General features: G+C 47.4%; 1 protein-coding gene across 1 annotated transcript in view; it reads right to left on the bottom strand.

The window, feature by feature from the left end:
- Window positions 1-19,827, bottom strand: part of IGF2R (insulin like growth factor 2 receptor) — a 1,674,612-nt gene that overhangs the window by 1,387,759 nt on the left and 267,026 nt on the right. The window contains exon 7 of the mRNA XM_085611652.1: window positions 16,854-16,965. Within this exon, the coding sequence (XP_085467778.1) occupies window positions 16,854-16,965 (112 nt within the window). The remainder of the gene's footprint in view (window positions 1-16,853; window positions 16,966-19,827) is intronic.

The raw sequence follows: 19,827 nt of genomic DNA, 5'->3' as shown, positions 1-19,827 counted from the left end.
GCAGTCATGTTGTCTGTGCGAATGAGGACTGCTTTGCTCGAAATCTGTTTTTGGAAAGATTTTAGGGCTAGAAAGATCGCCAAGAGCTCCAGATGGTTGATGTGGAGCAATTTTTGCTGTGGCGTCCATAGACCTTGCATTGTGAGGTGTAGGAGGTGCGCTCCCCAGCCGGAGAGCGATGCGTCCGCTGTTAGAATCACCTGAGGAACCGGGTCCAGGAACGGCCGCCCTTTGGAAAGGTTTGTGGTGTTCCACCACTGCAGAGAGTGATGTGTGCGGCCGTCCACCAACACCAGATCCGTCAGCTGACCCTGGGCCTGGTTCCACTGTTGTGCTAGGCACTCTTGAAGTGGACGCATGTGGAGTCTTGCATGGGGCAATATAAAGATGCAAGACGCCATCATTCCTATGAGCTTCATGAACACTCTTGCTGGAAGAGAGTGTTGGGGAAGGAATGTTTTGCGTAAGGCTTGAATGCTTGTGATTCTGGCTGAGTTTGGATAGGCAATACCTTTGGAGATGTCTATAGTGGCCCCGAGATATTGCTTTGTGTGAGATGGTATGAGGTGGGACTTTTGGTAGTTCACCGTGAAGCCTAGCTGGTGGAGCAGTTGGATGGTGCTGTTTGTATGCTGCACGCATTGGTGGTAAGACGCGGCTTTTATCAGCCAGTCGTCTAAGTAAGGGAAGACGTGAATGTGTTGACGTCTGAGGTGTGCTGCTACTACCGCTAGGCATTTGGTAAACACCCGTGGTGCGGTGGTGACCCCGAAGGGGAGAACCGTGAATTGGTAATGTTGCCCGTCCACCACGAACCTGAGGTATTTCTTGTGAGAGGGGTGTATTGGAATGTGAAAGTATGCGTCTTTCAGATCCAAGGTTGTGAGAAAGTCTCCCTGACAGAGGAGCGGGAGGACTTGTTGTAGGGTGACCATATGGAAATGGTCTGAATGTATGTAGGCATTTAGAGGCCGGAGGTCCAGAATGGGCCTGAGGGTCCCGTCTTTCTTTGGTATTAGGAAATATAGGGAGAAAACCCCTAGATTTTGCTGATTGATGGGGACCTGCTCTATAGCGTGTTTTTGGAGGAGGGAGAGTACCTCCTGTTTGAGCAGTGTGGAATGTTCTTGAGACATTGGGCGGTGCCTTGGTGGGATATTGGGTGGGGTAGATGTTAGCTCGAGACAGTACCCTGACCGAATGATTTGGGTCACCCATTTGTCCGATGTTATGGACTCCCATGCGTGGATAAAGTTTTGTAGTCTGCCCCCGACCGGAGTGGAATGGTCTGGGGGGAGCGGAGGGAAGTCATTGTGTGGGCGGGGTGGCAGAACGGGTGTTGTTAGTTTTGCCCCTGCCCTTATTGTTGTTGCCTCTGTAACCACCCCTTTGGTTGCCCTTTGAAAAGGTATTTTGAGGAGGGGATTTGTAGGAGGTAGAGGTGCTATCGGTGGAGAAGCCTCTGCCTGTGCCACGAAAGGAGGAGCGTCGAAAGGAACGTTTAGAGGCTTGTGTTTGGAGTGCCCCCATAGACTTTGCTGTGTCTGTGTCCTTTTTTTCAGCTTTTCCAACGCTTCGTCTACCTTGGGCCCAAAGAGAGTTTGTTGGTCAAAGGGGTGATTGCGTATGGACGCCTGGACTTCAGGCTTAAACCCTGAGATCCTGAGCCAGGCATGGCGACGAAGCAGGACACTGGTATTTATGGCTCTAGAAGCAGTGTCGGCTGCATCGAGGGCACACTTAATGGAGGTGTTTGTAATGAGTTTACCCTCCTGTATTAGCTCATGAGCCCTACGCTTGTGTTTCTCGGGAAGGTGCTGCATAAGAGCCTCAAGTTCGTCGTAGTGTTCTCTGTCATAGCGCGCAAGTAGCGCTTGTGTGTTTGCAATGCGCCACATGTTTGCAGCTTGAGAGGCGGTGCGCTTGCCAGACGCGTCTAGGAGTTTGGATTCCTTGTCTGGCGGTGGGGCTTCTCCTGAGGACTGGGAGTTAGCCCGCTTTCTAGCTGTAGAGACAACTAGGGAATCTAAGGGAGCAGGGCCCTTAATGTATGCAAGGTCTGTGGGTGCCGCCTTATACTTTCTCTATTCTAGGGTTTAGTACCCTGGCCCTGACAGGGTCTTTGAACACCTCTGCGGCATGCTTGGTGACACCCTTAAGCATGGGTAAGATAGAAGTGGATTTGTCCTGTATGTCAAATGTATCCAGTAAGAGGTCGTCTTCCACTGGTTCAGTGTGCATGTCCACCCCATGGTAGTGTGCTGCTCTCTGCACTAAATGATGGAACCCTAAGGAGTCCTCTGGAGGAGACGGCCTGGATGGGTATAGGTCGTCCTGAGGAATATCGGGTACATCAGGGTTATTGTAATCCTCCCATGGGTCTGGGGTCCCTGGTGGAGTGGGATCCATTGGGGCGTCCGCCGGATAATTGTCCGGGTCCCCGTCATCCGGATCTGGGGACGGGGTCGGAGAATAGTGAGGTAAAGGTGGCGGAGACCTGGGAGGGGGAGGGGGTGGAGGAGGTGAAGGAGGTAGGGGAGGCGGTAGTGGGGAGGGCACTCTGAGGGGAGAAGTAGCAGAGTCCTTCCGTTTGGGTGGTGGAGGAGGAGCCGGAGTATCAAGGCGTCTTTTCTTGATAATTAAAGTCAATAGCCCAGTCTTTGGATCTTTGGACAGAGTCTTTTGTAAAGGGTCTGGTGTAAACCGAGCCAATGGCGCCGAATCGTCCGTCGGCACCGGTGATTTCGGAACCGAGGGCTTCGATGGTTTGTGTGCACCATGCTTTTTTGGGGCCTCCGGTTTTTTCGGCGTCGAAGTCGTTTTCGGCGCCGGAGCGTCGGTGCCGACAGATTTGTGTTTGTGTTTGGTCGGCACCGAGAGTCCAGGCTTCGGCACCGGTGGCTTCGGAGTCGAGCTGGATATTGCTTTCTTCGGTGCCGGATGCTGTTTTTCGGTACCGGGCGTCGGCTGGCTCGATCCCGAGCTGCCGTGAGACTTTGGAGGCTTCGACACCAGGCCCGAAGGTGGGGTGATAGAAGCTTTGGTCTTGGTTTTGCCCAGGCCGGCAGGCGAGGGAGTAACCTGAGTCTCTTTGGTTTTGGGCGCGGGGGTGGGAGGGGGCATAGTACTCACGACCCGCTGCGCCGGTGTGATGTCCTCCACGTCGGAGTCGTCGGCCTCGGAAGCGCTGACGACGTCTTCTTCCTGCTCGGTGTGTGTTTGCCCCGAAGCTTCGGCGCCGTCTCTGAAGATGTCTGGTGGAGCTGCAGACGATTAGTGCGCCATGGTGCGTCGAGCTTTTCGATCCCGGATGGTTTTCTTCGATCGAAAAGACTTGCAGGCGGGGCAGTCTCTGGCCTCGTGTTCTGGAGAGAGGCAAAGATTACACACCTGATGGAGGTCGGTGTGGGGAAATTTAGACCCACATTTTGGGCACTTTTTGAACGGAGTCCTTTCCATCGGCCGGGACCGGAGTCGAGGAGGGCCCGAAGGCCGGTGCCGATGTACGGGATGGAGAAAAGTGCCGCTTCGAGAGATGAAGATGATGATGAAGAAACTCGAAGAAACGAGGATTTTCCGTCGAGGCTGGAACCGTAGAAGTTCGAAGCCGGAGCACGAAGTATCACATCCGAGCCCGATGGCGGAAAAAAACAATCTGAGGATGGAGCCGAAGCCCATGCGCAGTACGGACCGAAGGAGGAGTCACCGAACTCGTGACTTCCAAAGACTGTCCAAGAAGAAAAACAAACTGCAAACATCCGGGCCCAACACCAGATGGCGATCTATGCTAAGTGTACAATCTGCAGCTCATATGCCTCGAACATATAATTAAGGGCATTAAAGAGAAACCTAAAATAGACCATACCCCCGGATAGAACACAACACTTGAGTTCTTCAAAAACAAAGCAAAACAGTTCTTTGTCTTCGCCTCAAACAAAGTTTCAACAATTAATAACAGTAAATGGGGTGCACACAACATTGACAATATACAGGTATATAGTGATTGATTGTGCCACAAAAAACAGTAGATGGGGTATATCTCAAGTATTCTTTACTTTCAGTAACTACACTAGGCCAAATCCTGTGGGTGGCCATTTTCTAGTATCTTTTAGAAAACTCATTTCAATGGTTATTTCAGTCAACAATCAAAAAGGAAAGTACAGAGAGCTAACAGAAAATATACTATGGGGCATAATTAGAAAGGTGACTTATTCTTCACTAAACACAAACATGTAGCGCTCCGGTCTCCTAAATGCAATCATTTCATTCAGACAGCCAACACTTTCTAATAAACTTCATCAATCTGGTGATTGGCTGGAAAGTACCTCAGAGAGAATAGGCAATCGTCAACTCATCACCCTTTAAGGATGTTAAAAAAGTGCTACATAGAGTAAATGTCACATACATCATATTTTAAATTTCATTTTTTTTAATCACAGCACTTATACGACTGTTTATGAGGCAAAAGAACAAACAAATTAATGCTACCAAGATTCCTTCTTTGCAGCTCCAATGGGCTAGGCCTATTCCAGAGTTTCTCTTGTACCTGATTGGAAAGTGGAAATTGACTCACAGAGAACACCAGGTGGAATTGTGCCACCGGCAATTCTGTATGTCACGGGGGTTGGACACACTGGACTTCCTTTTCGTGCTGCAGGGCAGGGGCTGCGGGCAGATGCACCACTTGGTGCCCTGAAGCAGCATGGGGAAGCAGATGACCCCCCCCCCCACATACAGGCTGAACCCTGTTCAGATGCCCGACCTCCCACCCAACCAATACCCACACTATTCCTCCAGCGTGCACATTCGGTGTGCTCAGAGAAGAAGGTGGAAAATGCTCGAGATTGTCTCCCCAGAATAGGGAACAACCACATGGTAAATGACAATATTTCTTGATCCGTGTGGTTATTCCCGATTCGACGAAGAAAACTCAAACTCATATTTGCTCATTTTTGGTGCTGAAATACTAGTCCGATTTGCCATACCAAACACCGGCACACACGTAGTCTCAGCCTAAAAACTGTCAATGAAGTAGATAACAGCTTTGTGCACTTTACTGAAAGAGTCAATAAGCAGGGAGCATCTATAAAGGTCAGTGACAGTAGATAATTCAAAGAACTGCCATGATAAGGTGGCCATAAATTTATCACCAACAGATTGGCTCAAGTGACTGTTTCATACACAAATTCAGTACATTAGGGCAGACCTTTGTTCTCATGCAAATCCTTATGCTTGGTGCACCCCTGCCTTGAGTGCACCAACTGTAATTATATCTGGGGGGTGGTGGTGGTGGCGGTGGGGGTGATGACAAAGGATTGCACGAGACACGGATTGCAGTCCTTTTGGAAAGGAAGAGGCACCCAAAGCGCTACCCTCATAGTAGTGAAAGGCTACTGCCTTGGCCAGGAGCGAAGCGGTGGGGGGTGTCAGCATACTGTATAGTGATCAGTAGTAGTGAACAGGTCCTTATTACCCGTGTCACAGGCTAGCTCATTTAAAATTCTGCTGTTACATTGGTTGTATATGTAGGGCTGCACAGTACGTGAGTGGTGTACACGTGCTGGGTATATTTGTCTTGTGAATGGTAAAATAGAGGGATAATGCAGTACTGTGCAGTGCGTGAATGCTATATGCATGTGCTTGGTGTATGTCTGCCGGTGAATGGCACAATACAAGGAAGACCCTGGGTTTCAATTTTGGGAGACCCCCATCAGGGTTGAATGGAGACACATGAGGAATCCTCCACAAGACAGGTTTGTGTATTGGTACACTCCTGTAGGCTGAGTGGGATACACTGGAAAAAGGGAGAGCCAGACTCTGTGTACACTTCAAAGTGGGAGCTTTCAATTCGAGAGGTCATTGGGAAGCGGCCTGGGTACATCCCAGGAAGGAGAGGAGGCTGTTAATAGAATCAAAGAGTAGGGCTGAGGCCCATGAGCAACCCTGTGAGTCACATATTTCTGTGGCTGACATCTAGATGTGAATCTCTAGTCGCTAGCAGGCTATCAGATTTAGAATCACTCCTGATGTGACAGACTGCTCTCTGGAGAAAGAGAGAACAGAGGAGAGCGCATTTCAAAAGGAAGCAGACCCCCCAACATAAGTTTCAAAGACTCAGATTCTAAATCACATTTGGTTTCTTCAAATGGGTTCTTGAAACCCCCAAAATTATCAACTGTCAAGCACTTAGGTGGGTTGTGTGAGGAGGGGAAGCTTTGCAAGACTTTGGACTATGACCAGGACTGCGGGCCAAGGCCTGCTAGATTCACTGTTGGGTGAGGGGACATTACCCAGTAAATCCAAGACCATATGCCCTGAAGCCTGGAGCACTAGCACCTGCCTGCTTGACAAGGCCAGTGAGCCCTGTGAGGAAGAGGAAAATGTAGGAGGGAGCGAGATCCAGTGCGGAAATCCTGACAAGCGGATCCCTGAAGCGAGGTGAGGAGACAGCTGACGCTCTGAATGGGTTGCTGCATGTGTGCAGGGAAAAGTGTGCTGGGTTGAGACCGCCAATGGAGGAAAGAGGCTGCCATGGTGATCCTAGCGGGTAAAAGCTGTGACTGAGGACCAGTACCAGGATTGTCACGCCCACCCACAAACTCACTTGTGTGAGGAAGCGAAGAACTGACACTGCATCAGGGGAACCTCAAGAACGCCTCGACTGCTGCTGTTGCAGGAGTGCATGAGGTACTTGAGGGCAGCCGAACACAGCACGCCTGGGTAGCATGTGAGACAGCGACTGCAGCTTCAGCGCCCACAAAGAAGATTCGCTCAGAGACTACAGTCAGTCTGGTCCTGCTGGTGCAGGTAAGACTGAGCTGCTTGCCAGATAAAACTGCGGCACTGGAACACTTTTGACGTTAATTAAGAATTGGAGTGGGAGTCCCAAGACTCGGGCTACTAGTGGGACTTATCCAGATTATTGCCTATAGTGAATGAGGAATAACCATCCGCTAGCTTGAGCGCAGTGGAACTCAGGGAACCGCCTATGATACACTAGGGCCCTGACCTCTGGTGACTATGTGCATTGTTTGTGAATGTTGTATTTTACTTTGGGGTCATATATAAATAGTCCTTTTTCTCATGAAAGCAAGTATTTGACTGGACAATAACTTATTGCTGTTACTACTCGGATTTTCAGTTGTGAGCCTTTGCTCATCTTCCCCCATATCTACTTCCAATCCTCCCCTCAAGAAGCATTGCACCGCTTGACCCGCGCTACCACTTACAATCAAGTGCAGAAGGGGCAATTGGCCCAGGTCCTCAGGATCCATAGTAGGTTGGGGCCTGGGATATCAGGAATAAAAGGCCCCAATTACCACGGTTGGCCTAGTAACCACAGTTTACCCTGTTGCCCACTGAATGGGATCCTGGCAATTGGGATTTTGTTTTCGTAGTAATTTACATTTTCTTACACAGACAACAATGTGTGAATCCATGGCATAACTCACTGAGATGCATGAGGTCAACTCTTCTGGCCATAGGAAATGTGTTAGCAGGCAAAGATGTCAGGCCCAAAAAAAGGTTCCATGACAGCACTTTAAAAGTCATCCAGAACAGTTGATACCAAATTGAAAAAATAATTTAGCATGTTTACACTTCATGAATCTTATCCAAATACATCAGTGTGAGGCACCATATTATCAACTTATAACAAGCCATGCCAAATGTAGTATTTTTAGCTTTTATAAAGTGCATGCCCATTGAGGTACACAACATAAGATACACGTTACGAATGGGCACAGACTAACATAACAGCCAGCCATTTTCATAGGATTTCACAGCCATGCAAGGTAATCCTTACACATAAGCCATCACGCACTAAGGTGTTATATGCTAATAATGTTCAATTTTGTATTCTTACATTATAACCCAACAATATTTGCTTTGTTGTTCTAGCTAAATGACTGTGCCTGCTCTGCGTACACTTGACATGCCTCAGCTTTCCGTATTCTCAATCTTTTGTAAGTCAATTAACATTCTGTTCTGTTGCCCCAACTTTGAGTATGGTATGTCCGTCATATGGTCTACAACAAAACCTTCTATCGCAAGCATGGATGCTTGTCTGTAAGGTTGAGGGCCTGCTTTATTCCCATTTGCGGGTTAGAAGGAGTGAATGTAGCTTTGCGTGCAACACAGTGAAGGCCACTGAGATGAGGTATGGTGTCATTGAGGGGGGAGTTATTGCAGTGTGCGTGGGCAGTGGAACATATCAGAGAGTATGCGTGGGCCTCCTTGTCTGAACTGCATTCATAAAGCAAACAATTAGTTGCCACCGTCTCCTGATGGTGGATGGAATGTCACCGCCCATATTGCCAGGATAACTTCAAAGTGTATAGCTTTAAGAATAGGTTCGTGCCTGGAAGAGAGAACATAATGGCAGATTGTTTTTCTTAAATTCTGTGTCACACAGGTGAGGAAAAATCAGAGTTCAACAGCAACATGGATGTTATAACTACCATCGAGGAAGTTAAACATATAGATATACTGACAGTGTAAAATCTGAAAACCATGGCTGTCTCAACAAACAAGCATTTGCAATGCAACAGGTCTCACATTTGCAAGAGTTAAAGCTTTCGGCATTGTAAATGACAATTCCTTTTATTTATCCGTTTTAATAATTAATACATACATAAAAGGCATTGTCATTTACAATTCATAAAGCTCAAACTCTTGTAAATGTGAAACCAATTTCACTTCAAAGAAGCAGCTGCCATTTTCCTGGGCTGCTTGGAAAGGCATGTCGTGTTGAATGTTGCAGGAAAGCATGTCGTGCCTGCAGTAGGAGAAACTCTTTAAAGAAAATAGTGCTTACAGACTAAATAAGACATACAGTGTAACATATTATTCGGGAACACTGCCAACCTCTGGACGCCGGACTTGTGGAAAAATACAATGGGCGGGCCTCCAGTCCGGGTGGAAAGGGCGAAAAATCTTGGAGTGATTGACTCGAAACTTGCCTTTGATGATCATATCAGCAGGGTTGTCTCATCCTGCTTTTTTATTCTTAGAATTCTCCGTAAAATCAAATTCCACCTCCCGGAAGACAGCCTGAAAATTGCCGTCACAGCGCTCATTCTGTCACGGCTGGATTACTGCAATAGTCTCTACATTAACATCCAGAAAAAAAACATCTGACCAGACTCCAGATCGTGCAGAATGCGGCAGCTAGGATGCTCACAGGTACACCCAGGTTTGTCTCTGTGAGGGCGGGACTCAGAACTCTTCACTGGCTCCCTGTGGAACTACGGATTCAGTTTAAGGCCATGTGTATAGTTTTTAAAGCCCTTAACGGCATAGGTCCCGATTTCTTGAAACATTCAATACAGTGGTATGTTCCGGGAAGAGCCCTGCGCTCCATGCAAGCTAAACACGCTCTTCTCCCCCGCTATAAGAAAACTAGCTGGGGTGGCAGGAGTTTTTGCCACTGCGCCACCAAGGCATGGAATAGCCTTCCCTTCCATCTTAGAAACTAAACAGAGCTTCTTCCTTTTAGGAAGGGATTAAAAACTTGGCTATTCACGTAAATGGTCATCTTAGCCAATTGTCACAGTTTCCTTTTCGGTCGGTAGCGCACAGCGCCAGGACACCTCAGGGTAACAGAGCGCTTTAAAAATCTCAGTAACATAACATAACAGTAAAAGGGTCAGTCTTCTTGGGACGTTACAAATGAAGACAAGGAAGTACTAAGGAGGGACTAACAAACCTATTAACGACTCTGAAGCCAGAATTTACGAAGGACAATGACACAAGCCAATGACAAATATGGGTGGAGAGTGGGTGGGCCTTCAAGTCCATACTGGATTACAGCATTTCTCGCAGAGCAGCGCATGCACTGCCCAGGCTTGTCCTAAAAGTCTACAAAGACTGTCACATCGGTGTCTCATTTATTTGTGAAGTGAGAGTTCGGATGTAGAGGAGGAAAATGCACATGCAAATGTCTTATTTCGGTCTATTAAAATTGCATTCATGAACGACCCTGTGGTATCTCATCTACTAGTAGTAGTAGTTGTGTTAAAGTCTCTGTATAGCTCTTGGATGGGGATTGAAGGGAATACGCTGGGGCTATAGAATGTCACGCATGGAACGCTGTGATTGGAATATAGGTGACAGTTAAAGCTGTTGCCTGGAACCAGCTGGAGTGTTGTGAAAACATCTCCTAAACTTTTGTTTAACAAGCCACCTGTAGCGTCTTTATTTCACTTTACAGATCCTCTTGCAACTACCTGAATTCAAAGGTTAAGCATATTCCATTGCCCTTATTGTTTTTAATAATAGTAGGAGCGCCACACTGCATTAAAAAGTAACATGCTATACACTGCTCTAGCGTTTCAAATGTGTGACAGTTTAAGATATTGCATTTTATGCCACTACCCAAGTCGCTTTATCCCAGCAGTAAAAATGTCCTTTGCATTTCCCAGGGACACTACTAGGAGTTACAGCTCAGAGCTGCATGGTTTTGCTTGTGGTAAACTATATTTGATTTGTATACCTTGCTCCTAGTTGATACCTCGCTCTTAACTGATAAGCATGTCACTACATTCACATGCGGAGAAGGGTATGCTGTGCCCAGAGCATGTATGTATAGCATGACCAATTTGTCTTTATACTTTTACCTCCTCCCTATCACCTATTATCAAGAGAATAAAATTAAACAAAAGATGCAGAATTGACTTTGAGTAGTCAAGTCCAAATACAGCGAACAGAAAAATTAATTGGGCTCTACCCACAAATTAATTTGTGTACTTTAGCTCAACTGAGATATGAAAAAACATCCTATTCGATTCACACAATCAAGATTGACATAATATTACAAATGGAAACACATTTTCAGCTTCCTTTTCTGAATAGGTCTCACTGGGCTGTTGGGTTGCCGCCTTGGGTAGAGTTGTCTTATATCATATGGACTTATCAGTCCAAACTACACTAGCAATTCAAATTCTGCATGATCTCGTGGAAGTATACCAATTTTATAATAAAACGGAAGAGACAATCAACAATTACAAGATATCAATAGACCGCAGTTATTATAAAATGTAACTGTCCAATATTCAATGGAAGCACCAACTGCTTTTAGCTCCCATCTCAATCCCATTCCAACAAGTTTTATCCAAGTCGTCCTAAACTGGCATTAATTTTTAAGCCGAGGGGCGTGGCCTAACGCCAATGGAGTAAGAAGCTCTATTCAGAGATCCTCACGGTCGGGCTCCATCTGGCGCTATCCTGAACCCTTGCAACCCTACAGGAGCCTAAACACGTTGCTGGGCACTATCAAGGAAGGACACTGCCTAGTTGGGGGCGGCTCTGACGACTGTACCACCCGAAATCGCTAGCGACAGAGGGCTTGGACAGCAGGGCTCTGACCTAAGATGGCGGCGATAGGAAGATGCGGATGAGGCCCACAGAAGCTTGAGGAGAGCAGGGCTGTCTTGAAGAGATAGTGTGACTGACCTTGAGAGAGCGATGTGACAATTGCGGAGGAGAGCGACGAACGAAGGCTAGAGTGGAGAGCTCCTGGGTCCAGAGAGTGAGGCCCCGCGACCTGGAGGAGCTGAGCGCTGCTGCGCATTTGGGCTGCGGCAGACTGCTGAGCTGGCTTTGGGGTCAGTGCACAGATCGAAGAGCTGCCTGAGGCTTTGGGGCAAGCCGGGAGCCTGAGCAGAGACCTCCGCGGAAACCAACATCTAGGGTGGAGGTCCAGAACTGGAGACCGCAGCTGGCCGCAAGGGCCCTTGGGGGCAAGACATGATGTGGAGCCCCGATCTGGGCCCGCCTGGAGGTAGGAGAGAGGAGCGTTGTTGGCAAAGCGATGGCAACAGTGGGGAGTATCAAACCAGCGATGCTGTTTGGGCGGTTGTGACCGCATCTGGTGAGAGCAGCGGCTGCACTGGGCGAGGGCCAGCGCTACTGAAACAGGACACTGCCACCTGCCTCTGGCCCTCAGCCGATATCCTGCAGGAGGCTTTCATTGCAGGAGCTGAAGGAGAGGACTATGAGTCAGACCCAGACTCGAATGCTTCTGAAAGTTCAAGCTTTGAGAAGCCCAAGGTCACTCTGGGCACAGTGGACGATATTATAAAGGATACTGAGTGTCAGGTCGGAGATGAGCGACGAGCTATGACCTTGAATGCAACTAAGCAGCTAGCCTGCGATAGCTGTTGAGATGTCTCAAGCTCCCACCCTGAACAGTGTCCCACACTAATGAATACTCGAGCTGGATGAGGGTTGGTCGCTGAGGGACTACACAGCACACCCCAATATGCCGCAGGACACTGTTGGAGATTATCCACGATTTGTATTGCGCATAAGCATGGTTTGGGGGAGCAGCATGTTGCTGCTTGCCCTGGGGTAGGGGAGTTGGGGTAATAGGTTTTCTTTTTTGGGGAAGGTAAATAGCAAGCCACGCAGCAACATACATGAACATAGATGGGCCACATTTAGAGGGGTAGACACGCCTTATACGCTAAGGGCTTGTATGGCTCTTTCCAAGTACTTAGCATGACAAGACTAGTACTACGGATTATAAAGTCTGACATGGAATGTGAGAGGTATGCATACCATGGCGAAGCAATACAAGATTTTCTCCTACCTAGAGAGAAGGACGCATTTCATGCTGTTGCAGGAAAAACACCTCACTGATAAGGAAGGGCAGGCATTGAGGAGGCGATGAAGGGGTCAGGCGCACCTCATCAAATACTCGGCCTATGCCAGGGGAGTACGTACTTATATGTATACAAGCTGGGGTCCCCTTTCAATTTACAGACTTTGTAATAGACACAGAGGGCAGATATATGCCTGTGAGAGGTCTGTTAGAGAGTAAAGAGATGCCCCTGATAAATATATTGCCCCCGAATGTTGATCAAAACGTATTCTTTGCGACACTTTCACAGCGCCTAGCCCCACTACTAATAGAAATAACACAAATTGGGGGAGACTTTAATTGCGTTACTGACACCCTAATGGCCCGCTCACACCCTCCCTTACAGAACTCACACACAACCCTCACGGCCAAAACGTGTGCTAACTGGCAGCAGCAGTGGGGGCTGATAGACTCCTGGAGACGCTTGAACCCACAAAGCTGGGATTATTCCTTTTTGTCGGGCCTCCACGAGGTTGATGTCAGACTAGATCTGTTCCTCTCCTCATGAGATGTGCACAGCTTGATCAACACAGTTGAATACCTACACCACACTATTTCAGACCACAATCCAGTGTTACTGAAGCTGCGATGGGCACACCCTAGACCTTCGATCTCGAAATGGAAGCTTAGACCAGAAGCATTGGAGGAGCAGGCATTTCAGGAAACAATAGAACCAAAATTACTCACTACTTTGCTGATAAGGCCGGGACGGCGTCAACTCCCCCCCTCCCCCGGGTAGAATGGGATGCCTTTAAAGCTGTGCTACGGGGTTACTGTATTGCTGAATCCAAAGAGGTTAGACAAACCCTACTGAATGACGCAAGAAGAGCAGAGGAGTGCCTACGGAACATAGAACTAAGACAACGGGCCGTCCTGAGGTACAGCAAGAACTTCTGGAGGCTAAGGAGGCGGAAGCAGCGCAAATGGAGAGACTTCGCTGTTTCGACTTGAAGAACTACATAGACAAAACACATGCAGAAACAGATAAGTCAGGATCTTTGCTGTCATGGCTGGCTCACCCAACTAAAAGAGGCCCCCCTATTATAGAGTTAGAAATCGTGGACGGCAGCAGAGTTTATAAGCAAGATGGGATCAATAGGTTATTTGCGGAGTATTATTCCGGTTTATACACTAGCGTGTCCTCTGCTCACACACAGGAAATACGAGAGTATCTGGCAGAGCTACAGCTGCTGCTAATTACAGTGGACGATGCAATACACAGGGGGGGGGGGGGGGGGGGGGGGGAACGCAACTACCCAGGAGAGGGCTGCCGCTATTAAGCATATGGAGCGCAATAAAACCCCAGGAACCGATGGGCTCCCAGTGGAGTTCTATGCCACATATTCTGCTGAACTGATTCCTCAACTTGCGAAACTGTATGAGGCAGTTGTCGAGAAGGGTTCTCTCCCAGCCACTATAATGGAGGCTGTTATAATCCCCACACTGAAGCCTATTAAAGAAGTACATGACAAGATGGCCTACCGCCCTTTGTCAATGTTGTACATTGATTACAAGATTCTAATCTGGATCCTCCCCACCAGACTATTGCCCTTCATGACCGCACTATTACATGAGAGCCAGGCGGGGTTCATTCCGACTCGTAGCCCAGCTGGCAATATTAGACACCTGCTTGCTGTCCTGGAGGCACATAGGGAGAACCAAAAGGCAGCACGATTTTTGCTGTCGACATAGAAAAGCATTTGACAGCCTAGAGTGGATAAATTTGCACGAAGTTATGGCAAACATGGGGCTGGAGGAAAGGTGTAAACAAATGGACAAGACTGTTATACACCAGTCCTATGGGTAGGCACGGGGGAGGGAATCATCTTGCAGAGGTGGCCCGTAGAACGGGGCACCTGACAGGGGTGTCCCCTCTCCCCTCTACTATTTGCCCTGGCCATGGAACCTCTCGCACTGGCAGCCGGAATGGGGCCAGCATATCGGGGACTGTAGGTAGGACAAGTATACCATCACATAGCGCTCTATGAGGACCATCTGCTGTTTTTAGCCAGCAGAGACTAGGATTTGGCAGGGGCCTGGACTCGACTCTGCTGGGGAGATTCAGTGCCATCTCGGGGCTCAATGTGAGCTGGCAAAAGTCCAGACTCTTCTCAGTGAGGGCCTCGGAGGCTTGCAATGGGAACCTAGCTGCCTGACGAATCTGAGAGTGTGCATTTATCACACCTGGCCGGACCTATATGGGGGCAATATAGGGAGAGAAGTACAGGGCCTGAGGACATCTATAGACTTTGGGCGGACCATGCCGCTCTCTGTAGCCGGCAGGATTGAGCTACTTAAAATGATAGCACTTCCTCGCCTGCTGTACGTTTCCAATGCGCTCCCACTGTGGATTCCTGCTACCTTTTTCAAGGACCTGAACTCCCAGGTGCGGGCCTTTATCTGGGGCTCGGGGCGCAGCAGAGTTGCCCTTGCAATAATGCAAAGGCCGACAGGGGCGGTCCCTGATTTTGAGTCCTACCATATAGTGACACAATTACAGCAGTTGGTGGGAAGCACAACCCTGGAAAGACGACAAAGAGAAAATCTAGAAATAATGAACCCGCCGCTCCGCAAACTATTACAAATATTTCTCAGAGTACACAGGCACACTGGAAAAGACCCTCAGGCACTTAGCGTGCAGGCTAGATGCTGGAATCAGGGACTACAAAAAAATAAGAGTGAAGATCCCGTACTCACCAGACATCCCATTAGACATGTTGCATGCACTGCCACATGGGGGAAACTGGAGGGCCATAGGAGCTTTGATGGAAGCTGGGGCAACAAAAAATGGGTGACCTCTATAGAGACAGTGAGTTCCTACTGTTCGAGGAGTTTTGCAAAGAGTTTGGATTACCAGGGGGGCATTTCCTGTTGCATAGAGCGTTCACAACGGCAATAAGGAAGCACTGGAAGACGGGCTGTACAGAACCCCCACCCCAACAGTCCTGCTATTATAAAGCCCTATCCGCAGGCGCCATTAAAGCGGTCTCCTGCCTCTATATAGAGCACTCCAAGTGGATGGGTTTGCGCCAGCTAGAAGCACTTCGCAACCAATGGGAAGGAGATCTCGATACCCCAATATCACTGAAGGATTGGGACAATATACTAGACCGGACCCAAAAGGTATACAGGAATGCGCGTTTTAGGCTGATAAATTACTATGTCCTTCACAGGGCTTACTTGACTCCAGAAAGCATAAGCAGATACTTTCAGGTAGAGGGAGCAGCTTGTCCCCGCTGCGGTGAAATGCTGACGCATGTTCTATACATGTTATGGACATGTTCACTCCTACGGGAATACTGGGAAGGAGTACTGCGAATAGTAGGAGAGGTCATTGACAAGGAGATCCCTTACTCACCAGCCTATTGCCTACTAGGATGGTTCCTCCACACAGCGAAAAACAGTCACTAGCAAATTCCAGGATTTAGCTTTTGTGCTAGCGAAACGGGAGATAACCAGGAACTGGAAACCAGTGAGGGGCCTGAAAATAACTACTTGGAAGGCGGAATTACTAAAATGGACAGAGTCTGAAGGAAGAATTTTAATGAGAGAAGCCAAGAGAGGGCTGAGACATTGATGTAGCCAGGGCTTGGGAGACCATATTGCATGAGCTAATAAATATGGGTTTGAAGAATCAGGAAGCAGAAGAGGGGATGACTAGAGCAGATCCTTACTCCATGGGCGAGAGCATGAGGATGAGAATACCCTTGTAGCTGCTACTCGTTCTTGACCCATTGAAATAGGCTTTGTCTCATGGACTACTATCCCTCCATACTGTACGGTTGATGGGGGATGCACACAGGCCTACGTATCACATACACGCACATCAGAGTTGCTGTGGAGAGCTTGCAAGGGGGAGGGAGAGGGAGTTAGATGTTATCATTCTATTGTTGCAGAGTTGCTAACTAGCTGAGATGTTAGTTGATGTGAGCAATACCGTGAACTTGCGCCAGCAGGTATGCTCAACACTGTTGAAATGAAATAAGAGTAACATAAATGCTTAATAAAATATGTTTTTAAAAAACAAAAACGGCATTCATTCTTAAAAAGTGTGTTGGAATGTGGCATGTGCTTGTCATAGGTGAATTTAGGTTTCAATCATACAGTACATAACATTCCCTCAATGGGAACACAAAGACCAACACCAAGGGATGTAGTGACACTGAGGAGTAATTTGTAGTAGGAATGTTAAAGATAATAGTAAAAGAAATACCTCTTTTCTTCCAGAAGGACAGACGAACGTGATTTTAACAGATGGGTTATTGCCATTACAAAAGGCCGGCCGTTCCTGTTCACTGTAATCCTTGCCATAACTGAGCTCAAGCCTGAAAGAAATCAGCACAGTGTAATTTCAGAAGATAAACTAAAACCAATACAAGACACTCCTGAAGGATAACAATTAAGACCTTTTTATATAATGACTATCAGTTTAGTTTTGTACAATTTTTACAAATGAGATCCTGATGCATTTCCAATTAGTTTAATTCAAAATACTTATTGAATTAACTACCATTCATCTATTACATGCACCCACTTAACTGCTCCCTCGCCCTCATTCAGTCAACAAAGACCCCTCCTACGTTACAGCCATATGTCAAACAAATTAGGTCCCTTCGATAATGCTCTTTCTGGTAGCTACTTTATCTGGTTGCAGATCCCTCACCCTAGGAACCTCCCAAGGAGGTTGATTGGATGTGGAAACACCAACAATAGTTCCTGTGTGCCTGCAAGTGATGCCATAAGCCTCTGTCTCAACTTGGTCCCATTTTAGACATGACATGGAGCCACGTATTAGATCCACCCTACGTGCGGACATCAGCTGTCTCCTATTTTTTCCAAGCCCTCAAACATACAGCATTGCTTACAAGACTGAGTTTGTACAGGGAGTGTACGTGTGCATAAACCAACTTGGAACCTTATTACTCTTGGGAGACCAATTCATAGCAGTGATAAAACTGCAATTAGTAAGAGTATCCAACAGAAAGAGTGCTATCAAACAGAACATTCTTCTGATAAGTACCTCAACCTGTAAATTCCTCACTATGTAAATCGGTACCAAAGCACGTTCCCCTTCAAAGAGGTGGGTCAGGATAGTGAATATACACCAACATTCCTGCAGGACGAGGCAGGCAAACTGAACGTCACCTAGGGCTGTTGTCAGATCTGTAGGGCAGAAGGGGCGCAAGAGGTAGCCAAAATAAATTTCAATATCAGTAGAAAGGCCTCTCTGAAGGCATCAGTTTGCTATGTAGTCAATGGCCTAGAAAAGGTTGTCACCATATTTGGCACCAGGTCAAAAGGGAAACACGAAGCTGGCACCAGGTTTCTGGAAGGCTGACAGTGAGATTTCTCCTGATATAGGGAGCATCTGGACGTCAAAAAGCCTAGGCAACTTTTCATATGCTTCTTTTTCAACTTGTTCCTTAACTCCCCCTTTGACTTACTGGACGTTAGTGATCTGGACGAGGATTAGCCTCTTGACGGGATCAGGATCGATCCACTTATTGTGCTCAGTGATGCAGAGTTTAGTTTTCCACACACGGATGGCTTTATGATCCATCAGAGAGCATTTGTTTCAGGTCATGTTTGCAGCAGAGCCACTATAGGCTGACGTCAAGCAAATCATTAACTTACACAAGAGACACTGTTTGGACACTCATCTTGGGGACAACATTGCTCATACTGCCAAGAAATGTAAAATACATTTTAAATGGCTTTAGTAACACACTGAAAATGGTAGGAGTGGACCTCACTTCTTCGTCAAGCCTGGTAAAAGAGGTACTAATGTCAAAGTACAAGAATGGCACCTACATGTCAGTGTCAGTATGTACAGATGCGAAATAGAGGCAGATGGCACCAATTGTGAGCGAGTCGGTGCTATTGCAACGGTTTCTCTTTCCAGTCTTAGGAGGTTCACAAGGTGAGGAAAGCAAACACAAGGAGATGATGGACGGAGCGCTGAAACTTTTCAGACACTCACCCCCAGTCACAGATCTGGGTTTAATCCATCATCATTCTTTAGCTCACTCCGCCACCCCAGTTCAGACATGGCCATATGCAAATTAGTCTGACCCTTTCCCTTATGGGAACAGTCCAGCCAGAACTGTATGACATTGTTCTGCATTCTGTCCATCGACTGTTGTTTTTGCATTTGTCACCCCGAGTGGGACGGGTATGCTCAGATGTGAGTCCTGTGCTCTCCATGCCACTGGAATCAAGCTATCCTGGCTGAAGAGGGGTGAAACCCCGAAACCGGTCCTAGGATGCTTGGTTCCAGTCTAGGGAGGACCTGGCTTGGCAGTTCGGGCTGGACTGTTCCCATGAGGCACAGGGTCAAGACTGATTTGCATATGGCTGAGTTCAAACTGGAATGGCATGGTGAGCAAACAAACGATGGATTTAGGCCCAGATCTCTGTACTGGGGTGAATGTATGACATTGTTCTGCATTCTGTCCATCGACTGTTGTTTTTGCTTTTGAGTTTTCACAAGGTGAGGAACCTGCAGCTAGAAGTATACATCAGAAATAGCCACCCCTCCTAGAAACGCTTACAGAGTAGTACCGAACATATTTTGTTTCCACTGATCAATTTCACTTCATGCTTTTGTCTATCTTCAAACTTTCCAATAGCCCTCCTTGGCACCTCCCAATGTTGTTCCAAAATGAGCAGAGCTGCCTTCCCCAGCATCACTTTCAAAATCCCATGCATTCAATGCACTACTTAAATATCTCCCACTGTACCTATCCTGAATACCTCCCCAGCACCCCTAATTATTGTCACCAATACATTTTTACAGTACTACCAGTACTGCATTCAAGTAAGCCACTGTAATACATACTCTCTAAAACCCTTATTTGATACTTCCTTCTAAACCAAGACTTAGGGCTGCCTCCTTTGCTGCTCCTCAACACAGTGCATTGCTCCTAGATACTGACCTTTGAATCTAGCCTCTTCACTACTTTTTTCTATGCAATACATACATGCTACCCAAATAGCCCTATTCAATGTTATCTTCGTACTCCAAAGGAATATGCTACTTACCAGTATGCATCTGTTCTTGGCATGTAGAGCTGCAGAGTCACACACTGAGGATAAGATCGCCATCTGGTGTTGGGCTCGGATGATTGCAGGTTGTTGTTGTCTTCGGAAGAAGCCTTTGGTCACGAGGTTGGTGACTCCTCCCCTGG

The sequence above is a fragment of the Triturus cristatus genome, chromosome 6, assembly GCF_964204655.1.
Source record: "Triturus cristatus chromosome 6, aTriCri1.1, whole genome shotgun sequence".
NCBI classification, from domain to species: domain Eukaryota; kingdom Metazoa; phylum Chordata; class Amphibia; order Caudata; family Salamandridae; genus Triturus; species Triturus cristatus.
This window is presented reverse-complemented; position numbering and strand designations above follow the sequence as displayed.